Raw genomic sequence first — 14,813 nt, 5'->3', positions numbered from 1 at the left:
GGTGTTTGGATACCAGGCGTTAAACTTTAGCAGTGTCACATCGAATATTCGGATGCTAATTAGAAGGACTAAACATGAGCTAATTATAAAACTAATTACAGAACCCTGTGCTAATTCGCGAGACGAATCTATTAAGCCTAATTAATCCATCATTAGCAAATGGTTACTGTAGCACCACATTGTCAAATCATGGAGATTCGTCTCGCGAATTAGACTCCATCTGTGCAATTAGTTTTATAATTAGCCTATATTTAATACTCCTAATTAGCATCCAAACATCTGATGTGGTAGGTGCTAAATTTTAGTAGGGTGTATCAAACACTCCATTAAGCTTATCTTGAGAGCCTTCCTACGAGCAATTTGATCTTGAATGGACGCGAGCGATCAAATCAACGAGGACCACACGTTTTCCACCGTGCCTTTCTTTCTCAGCTACACAGAAGCAGTCTCCCTCTCTCATTTACTCTCTGCCTGCAAGTTCCTTCCCCTCTCTCTCACGCTCTCACTCCGCGCGCTCACCGGCAACAACGAGCGGCGCATTAGCGCTGTTAGGGCTTGGGGTTTTGGGGTTCCGGGACTGGATTCCTGTTCTCCGACCAGTTGGGAGGAAGAGTGGCATGGCGGTAGGCAGCGGGCGCTGGCGGTGAGGAAAGGCGGCGCTTCGCCGCCGTCCATGGCGGTGGTGGCAGGCGGTTAGGGTTGGGCTTGGGCAGGGGACCTTGTGGGAGCAGTCAGCAGAGGAGAGGCGGGAGGTTGGCGGAGCTGCTGGCGACGACCTGGGCGGGGGCACCTCGTCGGAGGGGTTAGAGAAGGGCGGGAGGTGGGCGGAGCGATCGGCGGCGGGTTGCCGCCGGCCGCAGGCGACGGTGGGAGGGCATGTGCGGGCTGCTGCAGCTCGGGGAAGAAGGTGAAAATGAGGAAGGAAAAAAGGCCGACTTCGTGTTCAATGAACCAGTTATGCAAAATCGAGAGGACTCTCTCTCTCTAGTTGCATCCTTCATGAAAAAGACGTAAACACTGAGTTGATGCTTGTGATTGTTTCATGGGACATAACAATCCGACATAAAATCGAGATCTACTTCCCGAATCCTGATCGCAGAATCTCCGTGAATCTACAGCAGCTGCAGCAAACAAGGAAGAAGACTGGACAATGCATGCACAATGCCGACTGTCAGCTCAGCGGCGCAAGGATTTTGCAGCGTTTCTGCGAGCAGCGCGTTTAGCAGGCCGGCCCACTTCAAATGAGGCTTCCCAAGTTACCATATTTCGCTGGGGTACGACGGACGGACGACGACGACGTTTCGCTGGATGGGCTACGGCCCACTTCTAACAGAAACAGAAAAAAAAAATCAACCGATAGATATTTAGAAAAACCGCTTCACAAAACACTACTCCTACAGATCTAAAAAGTAGTTGTATCATAAAGCTACAGACCTGAGAAGCTGTGTCATAAAATTAAATATTTAGCGTGACTTAATATCACAACGTACAAATTTAGTCCGTACTGTATCAGAAACTACCTAAATCTATAGCTCCGTGATGTGTTTAAATATGTACTTTTGTGATATACTGCACAATAAACACGCAATTTGTTCTATTTTTTAAAAGAATACGTGGGTTTGGGAAGCCTTGACACATTAAATTTATTTATTTTTTGTGAAATTTGGGTCGTGGTTTTAAATTTCAGATGAGACTTCGTGATATAGTTTTGCAATAGTTTAGACAAACAATCTGTAGTTTATACAATTTATTAATCTAATCAATTTTATCAATAAGGGAGTGTAAAAAAAAGCATCACGTTCATCGATAGAAACTAGAAATTACTACGTTAATTAGAAAAAAAGTTTTTATATGTATTTTTATTGCGAATCATACATACAAACGCAGACGCTCGCATACACACATACATTTTTTTTAAAACGAACAAATCCGAAGAGCTACCAATTATATTAAAAAGAAGACGAAACCCAGACTGAGCGATACAACAAATGAAAAGAATAACAATAACATAACACCGGCTGCTTAGATTGGGACATCAACACGTGCCGATATACTCAACTCAACAACTATGGATGGTCGAATTGGGATATCGACACAAACCACACAAATATCTTTACTCCATCGCAGCTCCTCAACACCAACGCAAGCAGCCTCAACACCTCCGCAGCAACACCGGCTGCCACTCTACCAGAACGCTAGCCCCGTGGTGCCCACACCAGCACCGTCACCTGCTCTTTTTTTACTTATATTTTTGAGAAAAAAGAAAAAAAGAAGGAAAAAAAGAGAAAGTTGCGCATGGGATGCTGAACCACCAAGCTGGAAATGCCTGACATCGCCTCAAGAAGGTCACGACGCTAATGGTGCCGCCGATGTCAGCCAAGAGGGTTGAGTTTTCATCCGCATCGTCAAGTATAGTAGGATGGAGAGGTGCGAAAAGGACGCCTCCGAGGAGAAAGCAACTACTGCGGACGTCACCGTTCACCTCGACCTCTAGCAACCCACCAACAAGATATATAGCGGTTGGAGCGAGGCCCTCACTACTAGGGAATCTATATTTAGTGTAATACCGGTTTTTTAATCGGTACTAGTAATTCAGTACTAGGGGGGGCTTTAGTACCGGTTGGGGAGACCAACCGGTACTATCCCCAACCGGTACTAAGTTTTTTTCTTTTCTTTTTTTATTTTCTGTTTGTCTATTCTATATTCGTATTTTGTATTTATTTCCTTTATGTATACTAGTTCTAATACGCTAATATATATAAAGTTCTATTTATCTTTAATATTACATTTGATATACTACTATATATATATACATACATACATATTGTGCATATACATATATGAATAATATTACACATTCGAGCGCGCCCTCACAAAATGCCCAAATCCAAATTCCAAACCCCTTCCTTCCGCTGCTTCGCACCCCAGCCTAGATCCTCATTTCTCAATCCCTCCGCTCCGAGCTCCAATTCCAATTCCCCACACGCGATCCTGATTGATGCAGCCGTAGCTCAAATCACGCACACGTAGCTCAAATCACGCACACGTAGCTCAAATCTCCATTTCTCAATCCCTCCGCTTCGAGCTCCAATTCCAATTCCCCACACGCCCTCGATCCCGATTGATGCAACAGCGATGGTGCACAAGCTTCGCGTCGACTCCTTCTACCACTAATAGGGGCTCAAGATCATGTTAATTCTTATTTTATTTCTGCAGTATATGAATTAGCTACCTGCTAAGCAGAAGCTAGTGTTCAAGTTCAATTACGAATAAGAAAGAAGAAAGGATACACGAGAGAAAGATGAAACGATATGTACGAACTGGGCTACTGCAGGCCGTAGAGAGCTAGGGGATAGAGCTTTGTGGGGAAGTGTTGGAGGGCTGAGAGCTCGGAGATGCAAAAGCTTGTGGCTTGGAGCTGGTTACTGGGGTGGTGCGTATTTGTAAGCCGGATCGGAGAGGAGTACTAGACTAGTACGTAATTTCTAAATTGACATGATGTAATTTTTACTTATTTTCATACATTTCTAAGAATTAACATGATTTTATATAAGTTCTAGCTATTTCAAGAATTTTTTTCTAAGTTAACATGATTTTCTACAATTTCCTATACAAAATGGTGCATATATTTAAAAAAAATAAATATTGAGCTCTAAAAAAAGTTAGGCTTATATTTCCTATACACATTAATATAAATGAAAAATTTCTCCATTGTACCTTATTCTAAAAATCACAAATTACTCTAACTCTAAAGCATAAAACTTACTACACTAACCATGTATCAAGGATGAAGTTTCTAACCTTTAGAACACTTAAATGAGTGAAATCCTCAAGAAATGGTCAAAAATCCGGCAGCACCTCCCCCTATTTCGCCATGGATAGGGTGAAGCTCGAGCTGGAGGAAATAGCTTGGGCAGAAGGACGAAGGAGAGGATTTATAGAAGAAGAATTTAGTACCGGTTGGGGGCACCACCGGTACTAAAGGGTCCACATTAGTACCTGTTGGTGCCCCCAACCGATACTAATATGACACCCCCTTTAGTACCGGGTGGTGCCCCCAACCGATACTAATGACACCCCATCGTCACCGGAATAGCCGCGCACACCACAGGTGTCCCCGCAGAGGACGCCACCGTAGAAACGAACCACCACTGGCAGGAGCTACCATCTCCAGGCTACAAGTCGTCACCACCATCGCAGGGACCTAAGCCGCCTGCCCAGCTCCGCACACCGAAGCCACCACCACCACAGGCCCCAAGCCGCTCGGCCACGGCCCCGTCCAGCAGCCGCCTTAGCCCAAGGCCACACGCCACAACCAGTTTGGTCCCGCCGCGCAGGGTTGCGTGCTGCCGCGCCACGCTCAAGGCCCCGAGTCACCAACTAGCAAGCAGCCACGGCCGGCCGCTGCATAGCCGAGCACCTATTGTTGTAGTGCCGAGCCACCGAGCCGCTACGGCCCATGAGCGGCAGCGCAGCAGGTGGAGAAGGCCCATGAGGCCAAGCAGAGCCTCGAAAGAGGTCCCACCGCTGGTACACGCACGCATACTCACCCCTACGAATATACGCCCACAACCCTACCGGGCTTATGGAGAGACTGAGCCGTCAAATCTTCGAGATTGATGAAGTCGCTACTGGCGCCTTGCTATCATGGATACGTCACCAACCACTAAAAGGATAGCAACGGTTAAATCTTGGAATAAATTTAAGAAAATGCGAGTAGCTGTGCTGAGTCGAGGACTCAAACCCGGGTGGACAGGTTCCATTACAAGAAAAACCTTACTAGGTGATGCTCAATTCGCTAGTTTTTATATGTACTTATGAATATACATTGAATCAACTTGTCTTCCTCCACCAGCACTTCTCCAGAAGACTTATTTTCTGTACACCAGCAGCTCTCTTCTCCCGTCTGCTTGCCAGCTGCTGCCTTCTCTCGCCGGGTTGGTAGACCATGTGGTTTACGCCAATTTGGTAAACCAAGCTAGCTTAAGAATTCTCATGCAGCACACGTGTTCACTTTTTTTTAGAGGAAAGCTAAACTGTACGTGAGCATTTCCAAGCCGGCTGACACCCAAATTTTCCCTTCCTCCTCTGCGACTTATCGTCTCCATCACCGGTGAGCTTCGGCGAGGTTAGATAATCCAGGATTTTTGGTCCAGGTGTTAGGGTTCAGGGGTTCCGTGATTATAAGCACATTGGCGGCCGTAGAGGGAAGGCCGGTGGCAGGCCAGCCCGGTGGAAATGGTGGGTGTTGACGCTTGTTATTTACACACTTTTACCCATATTTATCTTCATTATTGATATACAGATGATATCATAACTATCGATCATACTCAATAATCGGGCCATTTTCGCATATGCATTGTATTTGGAGGAGATTATATTTTTGCAGGAAATTAGACTTAATTGGAGCATAATTGGATGAGACTCAGGACAATCAACAAACCAGACGAAGATAAAGGCCAACAGGCTCAGAAAGAGCCTGGGCCGATCGGCCTATAGAGGCCCAGGCTGATCAGCCCAGGGTCCTCTGGCCCCCATTCATGCTCATTTTTTACGAGCACTCCTCCAAGAAGATTTAGGAGCTAAGTTTCATAAGATATGGCATGTTCACTTTGGGATCAAAGATGGAGGCAAGCAAGACTTTGGAAAGATATCAAGATCCATACTTATACCAAGGCTATCGACGTGTCAAGCTCGCGTGCAAGTAAAAATAAGTTTTCTACACATCAGAGAAGACTTGGTGGCGAAGCTGGACGCGAGGGGGTAAAAGGAAGGGTCAGGCCAATCGTCCTGGACCTCCCTATGCCGATTGGCCCACCCTTTTCCTTCATCTGTTCGCCTTGCAATTTAGACTATGGGTCTTCCAAGCTATAAATACACCGATATTTCATCAAGCACAAGATTGGATTGAAGATTCGAAGCGGAAGGAGCCGAGGAACTTGAGGGACAACCATCTACAGAGAGCTGAGGGTCGTGCAGTTGTCCGGAGGCTAGCTTAGGCTAGGCTCTAGCCAGTGTGATCACCCTGGAAGATCCATGCTGAAATTCTGGAGCTAGAATTCACAAGTCGCGGGTATGGTCTCGTTGGAGATCTTGTGATGAACGATCATTCATGTTGAAGTTATAGATTGGTTCCGATTCAATAACGATCCATATGCCTCCTTTTATGATTTATCCTGTTACGAGTTTGCTTATTCTAATCTATTTACGTAATGTATTGCATAGGGTGTTCTTGTAGTCATGGTGACTAGAATTGCATACCTGATCTATCATAATAGCTAGATGTGTGCTTTATGTTCATGCTCTTAAACTTCCTGCATTGATAAGTAGGATCGTGACGAGATCTTATACCTTGTAAGGCGGGGATTTTCAGGAGTCATGCTGGAAGTAGTGGTTTAAAGATACTTTATATGAGAACCATGTGTTTGCTTGCCATCTAGCTAGAACTATAACATATGCATAGTCTAGGTTTTGCTCTAAATGAGTTACCTCTTATTCATATTTGCTCATACTTCCTATCTATTCATGTCTATTCACAATCACCCTACAACTCGAATCATGCTTCCTGATGCTTAGTTAGTCTAGATCCTGTGACCTTGTTTCTACGGATTGATAAACCTTAGAGGAATACTCTACGGGAAAAGCTACAACAGATCTGTGCGCTTGCGGTTCAAATTGGCGCACTAACAGCCATCAACAGTAGCGTGGGGCGTGGGGGCGGTAAGGCTGGCGATGATGGTGCCGCCGGCCAAGGCAGTGGAGGAGGCCGGGTGGGCCAGGGATGGGCGGGGGCATGACGACAACGGTGGGGCGGCGGCGGTGGTGGTAGGAAAGAGGGCGGCTACCGCAGGTGGGCTAGGGTCTCATCGGCGCCACCGCGGAGCTCCGGCGAGACCCTAGCCCGCTGCGGTGGGGTGGGGGCACGCGGGGCATGGGCGTGGATGAGGAGCTCGGTGGATACCCATCCTGTTTGCAAGAGGTTCAAAATGATGTTTGCAAGCCTCCAACCGGGACAAAAGGGTCACGCCACCGACACCCCGGAACTAGCCGTTACAACCGGGACTAAAGGGGGGCCTTTAATCCCGGTTGCAGATACCAACCGGGAGTAAATCTCCCCTCCATTTTTGCCTACCGTAGCGCACCCCCTTTTGTCCCGGGCCAACTTTAAACCGGGACAAAAGGGAGCGCATCGAAAGTCAGTTCTCTACTTAGTGGATGATGGTTGGCTGGAGGTTGAAGATGAACACCAGCCACTGGTTCTTGATTGAACGGCTGAAAAATTCGAATGTATGGGGCTCCAAAAACACTCGGGTGTAGGGTAGATAGCCTTTTTTTTTTATCCCAACTGGTTAAACAGCTACCTGCGGCAAGCATGGATATTGGCCAAAAACACGTATGAATACTCTATTTTCATCCAATTTAGCTGCCGATGCTGCTGTTTGGCTGTGGCTGTGTGGTTGGCTGCCGCAGCTGCAGCTGCAGCACAGCCGTGAAAATCTGAACCGATCGGCTGTCACGCAGCTGCAGCCGTTGTAAGAAGCTCAAGCGAGCAAGTCAGCACGACCAACTGCATCGATCATTGAATATGTGATCGCGCCAGGCAGCGGAAGATCACTTACCCTTTTCTTTTCTGGCGCCGTCTGGTGACAACGCTACAATATAGTGCAGGTGCTCCATGCTTTGTGCCACGGCAGAATTTCGGAGATTTTATGCGATTGGAATATTGAACGTCAACAGTTGGGTGATGTAAGATATAAGCTCATTGTTGTGCAATGTAGTGTACGCGCTCAACATCATTCTCCATTATCTTAGGTTTCTATATTATCTTTTAGATAATTATAATAACTTTTACAGCAGGTGAATGATGGGTTCGATCTTAAGCTTATCATGATGACATTAAAACTATTTGTAATTCGACCCTTTTGTGCTTTTAAGCACATTTGCTACTGTGTGGATGGAGGGACTGGACTGGACTATAGGCCACTAGCTATAATCTTCGCTCAAATTTAAGTTTGTTAGGGCTATTGAAGATTGTAGCTGAAAAAGCTCGCCAATGGTCAAATCACCCAGATTTGGTAAAGTTGACCATTTCTATTGCTACCAAACTTCGGTAAGGTAGTAAGATCCCTTCTCCCATTGCCAATCCTAGTTCATTTCCATGCCAATGATCGTCCCAACCATGGGTGGACAATTTGTGGCCAGAATTCGCTAATCCCAAATACTTTGGTATGGCATGGTGATAAAATTTGTGTTGTTCTTGCATCTATGGAGTATGTTTATCAATACCCCTATGAAATGCATCAGTTATATTTTTTACTATATCCACTAAATCATGTATACCCAACGTATAAAAGAACTGTAGCATAAAATTCTCTATTGATTATTTTCAATTATGTAAACCCAAAGAAAACCATATCGGGTAAACACTGAGGGCTGAGATCATTTTTACGCCATGTCTTTGCCAAGTCGTTACATCTAACGGCTAGCTATTGTCGTCCTTTGGACCAGCCTTTAGCGTTTAGCCTCCACCTCCCAGATCAAAGCACCTTCCAAATTCTCTATTGATTTCTCATCAACAGAGCTAATCCTAGAGTATCATGCAATGAGTTGGCAGATAGCTAGAACTCACAAGGACGCACGTACCTACAAGGACGCACGTAGCACTTGTGTTTCATTATCTTAGCGAATTGAAATCAAGGCGCAAACAATCATTTATCGACGTGCATCGTTCAAATGATTAGGTTTATCTCCGGCATTGCCTGTCACACATGGCCAGGCCATCCGATGTGTTCCACCAGGTGTTGTCCAAGAAAGCTCGAGCTGTATGAGCCATTACTTGGGAGCTAGCTGGGCTTCGTGTATAAAAGGGAGGGTGGCGAGCCCCTTGGAAGACACCACCCAAAGCACACGATCAAAGCTAGCAGCGCTCGTTGGTGTATCTCTGTCTCCTACACGCCAAGACAATGGCAAGGCTCGCCACCGCAGCTGCCGGCTTAGCTTGGGCGGCGATCCTGCTCATGTGCGCGGCGCTCGTCGCCGGTCAAGGAGCCGACGTCGAGAGCTCGTTTCCTAAAGGCTCCCTGCCACCGCCGGTGAGGATATACTGCAAGCAGAACTCCGCGCTGAACGTGGCCGTGCGCGGCGGCAACGTCGTCCTCGCCACGGCCGTCTGCTCGGACATGTCACAGGCAAGGCTTCTTTCTCTGCCCCGATCATCCATCCACGTACTGTTCATGCATGGAACGCCTCTTGCGTCTATCAGCTGTTAACTGTTACACCAACGTTGCATGTGTTTGCGCAGAAATGGCACATGCTGCCCACCTCACCCTCCGCCGCCGCCGGACCCGGACCAATGCCATTTTCGCTAATGAACGCGCAGACGGGCCAGGTGATCACGATCCCATCAGGCAACGGACAGGTGGGACTATCCAGCCGATTCGGCGCGGCAGGAGCCGGGCTTCAGGAGCTGTGGACGGCAGAGAAGCCGACAGGTACTGACGGCTTTTACCCACTGTTTGTTAACAAAGACAAGAGATTCACCCTCAACGGCCAGCCGTGGGTACATGACGGAAGCCTGGTCAGGATCTCTTCTGCATCGGCAACTTCAGACAACGCCTTATGGCAGATCACTTCATATCCGCTCTGCTTCCCCTGATGGGTGGCCGTGGATCCACGCATGTACGTGCACTATTAGCTGTTGGGTTCCTAGTACTTGAGATCATATATTACTTATGTGTTCTAATGAAACAAAAATCCGTATGCATACGTTGTTGCCTGCACGCCAACCGGTGACCGATCGTCGTTTCATTTTGCAGGCTCACGGATGAGAAGGCCACCCTGTTTTGCTTATGAGTTTGCTGAAGAATGCATTTCACATTATTCCCTTACTTAATTTCCTCGTTCGTCAATTTGTTTCCTTTGGTCATCTTACATGTTTTCACAGTAAAAACGGTTGATGTATGCCTTTTGTTACTTCTTTTGTTTTTGAGAATTTCCCTTGCTGTAACTGAACCAGTAGCAATGCAACCACGAGCCAACAACTGAGTTCAGCTATGATATTATTTTATTGGTGCTCTCTCGTTGTTCTGCATGCATGCTCATAACCCCATTTATTTTATTTAAGACAAACAGATGTCTAATATTCTAGCCTCTGCGCAAGGCATGTACACGACCATTATTCCTTATTTAAAACTTCATCCTGGTTGTGGAGTAGAGCAAAATTATTATGGCGGAAAGCAAAAACAAAAGACAAACACGATTCAAAGAAAGTCAAAGCACAAAGTGTGTTTTAACATATACATACATCCATTTGTCTTCCACTCTTCCTCCTCCATCACTTCTCCTATCATACTTCTTTTCTGTACGCCATCAGCTCTTCAAAGGGCACAATGGTCATTGTTAAATTTCTCTAGATGCTCTACGACATGAAATCATTTTTTGATAGTTATAGTGTCCAAGAGCAAATAACCATAGTTTAAGAGTGCCCACTAGCAAAAACTACAGTTAGCAGCAAATACCAATATTGGATAGTGTCCTCAAGAAATTTACCCTTCATTTTCAATTCTTTGGACGTTGGCAATTGGCATAGACCCATAGCTTTAGCTGCCATCGCGTTCAGCAACTGCTCACCGGGACATAGTGAGGGGTTGAGATGTTGGGTTTGGTTCTGAAAGATAGGGACGGGCGACCAGAATGAGGGGTGAATGGGAGCCTTTAAAAATCCTCTCCAAGAACAAAATCCATATCCCGAAACACCCAAGAAGCCTCTCTTCTAGCAATCATCAAGATCACGTAGTCATAGAAGACCTACTAACCCTAGGAACAATGCTAGGAAAGCCTCCAAGCAATGCGGAAGCAAAAGGTAAAAGATCCGAGGCAAAACGAGACTTAATTAAGCACATGGTCTTCCAGAATTTGTCGAATATTCCGACAACCTGTAGACAGGTACTCTGATACTGGGTCTGTCGGATACTCAAGTCAGCGTCCCAAAATCCATCCAAATGATCTCCAAATCTCACGAAACTTTAACAGTAGCTTCACATACACATGGAGAGTCTTTGCCGAAAAGATCTTTTCTAAAAAGATCAAGACTTCACTATGGATTTCGTGGATTTAGGCGGAAACTAGAAAAGGATGAAGAACTCCAGAACAACCTCAAAGATCCGATCTTGGAAGACCAATCAAACGTGATCCAAATCCATACATGTGGGGAATCCTTGCCCAAAAGATCTTTCCAAGAGGATCAAGATTTCACCCTCAATTTCATAGATTTGGCCAAGAACACAAGAAAGAGGATTTTTAGGAAATCTCAAAATCCGAGGTGCTCGTGCATGGATTTGCTAGGGAAGAATCCCTCCCAAAAACATAGCAAACTCGAGACCGAAAAATCCCCAAAAATGGCTTCGAAAATAAGAAAAGGCTAAATTTCAGATCTTGACAAGGAGAAATAATTGAGCACGAAATTGATCTTTGGATGACTTCGCCATGTTCGGTTGCAAGCCACTCGTAGCAAAATCCAAGCTTTGGATGGTAAAAAGATCAAATCAAAGATCCCTCATCTCTCTCCCTCTCTCACCTCCTAAAGACTCTCACAAACAAAATGAGAAGCCCACCACCAAAGAGCCCAAGAGATGTGTGTGGTTGCCTAACAGCCCACTCCACACACACACACATATAGGTATCTAGCAAATGTTCAAAATGCCCTTACATGAAGCATACAACCCAAATACCCTCCAAGGGTAAAACCGTCCAACTTTTTATCGGTACATCGAACAGAACTGACGCCTTCACGACTTCACTTCGCCTCGATGCAAGCTTCGCGATGGTGCCACTCATCCTCTGACTTGATGCTGTCCGATCACACCAGACTTGCCACCGATTTTGAAGCCAAACTGGTCAAACCCTCTTGCACAACCCGCAGGCGTGACTCACCCCCGGTTTTGAGGCCAAACCGGTCAAACCATCTTGCACACCACGCAAAGCATGACTCACCACCGGTTTTGAGGTCAAATCAGTAAAACCCTCTTGCACGCCACACACGACGTGACTCACCGATGTCGATGTGTGGCCGGCCTCCGCCAAACCTTCGATGCCTCTAAGTCTTTCGGTCCCGCTCCCAGGCTGCCTACTCGACTCGCCTCCGTCCCGCTTGACTTGACCGACGTCGTCATCATCCCAGTATACTCTTACTCTTCCGTGCACCATGTGGATCGCCCATGACTCTGCCCGGACTCCTCGGGTCCCTCAGTCCAAGCCTACTCGTGTCCACCCTTCACAATCCTAGTTCATCGGTATGAACCTTTCGCTTGACCTTCACCTCATGCCGTCGATCGCCATGTCGCATCCAACACCTGCAATCACAAGCCAAGAGACACAACATACAAGATATGCTTTACACAAACACCACAACACAACGCACACAACACAACACTTCTGATTAGCCGTTAGCATAATCATGCACATATGAAATATTGACTCAACCGGTAAAGCCTCAAATCATCCAGTCAATCACTCATCACAAATAGACCAAGTCACATCTCAACTTGGTCTCTCATGTTTGAATGGCTGAAGCTGGATTAATTTGCTGAAAAAAGAGTAAAGGACTGCACGCATTTGGCATTTGGCATTATGTGAACTGCCATGGTAACCGAAGAAGATTAGGTCTGTAGTGAAAGCAATTGGGATTGCGTGGAATAATAGATTGATTAAGATATACAACATGTAAAAATATATAGGCAGCCCTTGGTGAGGTTTCTAGAAACACAACCGACCAAGGGATAGGATTGCCCATCCTAATCCATCTAGGGCATGGCAGGGAGCCGGCCTGGGCCTGGTGCACAGCCAGAGCCCATGTACACGCACGGTACATACAGCACATACACTAGACCTGAACTTCGTGAACACTGAAGAAGGCAGGTCTTTGGTGAAAATGTTGGCGTACTGAGAGGTCGTCGGAACATGAAGAACGTGGACATCACCAGTAGTAACACGCTCATGAACAAAATGGAGATCAATCTCCACGTGTTTGGTGTGCTGATGCTGAACGGGGTTCGAAGACATGTAGACAGTGCTGATCTTATCGCAATAAACCAAGGTGGTGCTATGCAGAGGAACATGTAGCTCAACTAGAAGTTGGCGCAACCAGGAGACCTCGGCAATGGCATTGGCAACCGCCCGATACTCAGCCTCAGCACTTGAGCGAGAGACTGTAGTGTGTCGCTTTGAAGACCAGGAGACCAAGTTTTTGCCCAAAAAACTGCATACCCGGAAGTGGACTTCCAGGTGTCGGGGTAACCAGCCCAATCAGCGTCGGAGTAAACCAGCAAATCTGACTGAGTTGAGGGTTGGAGATGCAAACCCAAATGAAGAGTGCCACGAATATACTGCAGAATGTGCTTCAAGGCGGCAAGGTGTGGCTCGCGAGGATCACGCATGCGTAAACAAACCTGCTGAACCACATAAGCAATGTCGGGACGAGTGAAGGTGAGATACTGTAGAGCACCAGCGAGGCTTCGAAAATCAGTCCCATTAACAAGCGGGGCACCGTCGGTAGCAGACAGTTTTGGATTTGTATCAACTAGTGTGGAATAAGACTTGCAATCAGTCATACCAGCACGCTCCAGAATCTCCAACATAAACTGGCACTGAGACAAAAGAAGACCATCACCAGACAGCTTAACATGCATACCCAAAAAATGATGAAATTCACCAAGATCCTTCATCAAAAACTCCCGCTATAAGGCATCAATAGTGTGACGAAGAAGAGGTGTCGAAGACGCCGTGAGGACTATATCATCCACACAAAGGAGAAGATAGACCATGTCGTTGCCACGGTGGTACACAAACAGGGAAGTGTCGGTCTTGGCTTCCACAAAGCCGAGCTGCAGCAGGTGAGAGGCAAAGCGACTGTACCAAGTACGAGGAGCCTACTTAAATCCATACAGAGAGCGATTTAGCCGACAAACATGATCAGGACAGGCAATATCCTCAAAGCCAGCAGGCTGAGCACAGTAGACTATCTCTGAAAGTGTCCCATGAAGAAATACATTCTTCACATCCAACTGATGAATTGGCCAATGATGAGAGAGAGTCAGGGATAGCACTGTACAGACGGTGGCTGGTTTGATGATAGGATTGAAAGTCTCAGAAAAATCAATCCCAGGTCACTGAGTGAACCCGCGAAGCATCCATCGCGCTTTGTAGTGCTCCAGAGAACCATCGGCATGAAACTTGTGCTTGAAGACCCACTTGCCAGTAACAACATTGGCTTGACCAGGACGTGGTACAAGATCCCATGTGTGATTGGCCAGCAGCGCGTCGAACTCCTCCTGCATGGTCCGGTGCCAATTGGGATCAGCGAGAGCGCCCCGATAAGTGCGAGGCACTGGTGACAACTGGGAGGAATGAAAAAGTTTTGGCAGAAGGAATCCCAACTTCCCGCGCGTCGTCATGGGGTGCTGATTGGTGACGGGACGCACGGGAACTGCACCGCGAGGAAGAACGGCTGGAGCAGGAGGCTGCACAGGGGGAGAACCGTGGGTGCTCGCCCGACCGGTCAGAGTGCACATCCGACCGATCGGAGAGCTCGCTAGCGCGGTCGGGGCGGTCTCCCGACTGAGCGGAGTGGTCGCCGGTGCCGTTGGGGCGCTAAGCCGACCGATCGGAGAGCTCGCCGGTGCAGTCGGGACGGTCGCCCGACCGAGCGGAGCGGTCGCCGGTGCGGCCGGGGCGCTCGCCTGACCGAGCGGGGTGGTCGCCGATGCGGGCAGGACGCTCAGCCGACCGATCGGAGAGCTCGCCGGTGCGGTCGTTTC

The 14,813-nt window shown here is 47.2% G+C and overlaps 1 protein-coding gene across 1 annotated transcript; it reads left to right on the top strand.

Annotated features, from left to right (window-relative positions):
* Window positions 1-8,882: 8,882 nt before the first annotated feature.
* LOC117861422 (uncharacterized) lies at window positions 8,883-10,075 on the top strand. The gene is made up of 3 exons (XM_034744980.2): window positions 8,883-9,188; window positions 9,302-9,678; window positions 9,816-10,075. The coding sequence occupies exons 1-2, from the start codon at window positions 8,964-8,966 to the stop codon at window positions 9,653-9,655; spliced, it is 579 nt and encodes a 192-aa protein (XP_034600871.1). The 5' UTR covers window positions 8,883-8,963; the 3' UTR covers window positions 9,656-9,678; window positions 9,816-10,075.
* The last annotated feature ends 4,738 nt before the right edge of the window (window positions 10,076-14,813 follow it).

The sequence above is a fragment of the Setaria viridis genome, chromosome 6 (genome assembly GCF_005286985.2).
Source record: "Setaria viridis chromosome 6, Setaria_viridis_v4.0, whole genome shotgun sequence".
In the NCBI taxonomy this organism is placed as follows: domain Eukaryota; kingdom Viridiplantae; phylum Streptophyta; class Magnoliopsida; order Poales; family Poaceae; genus Setaria; species Setaria viridis.
The sequence above is the reverse complement of the archived record's forward strand: the minus strand, read 5'-3'. Positions and strand labels throughout refer to the sequence as shown.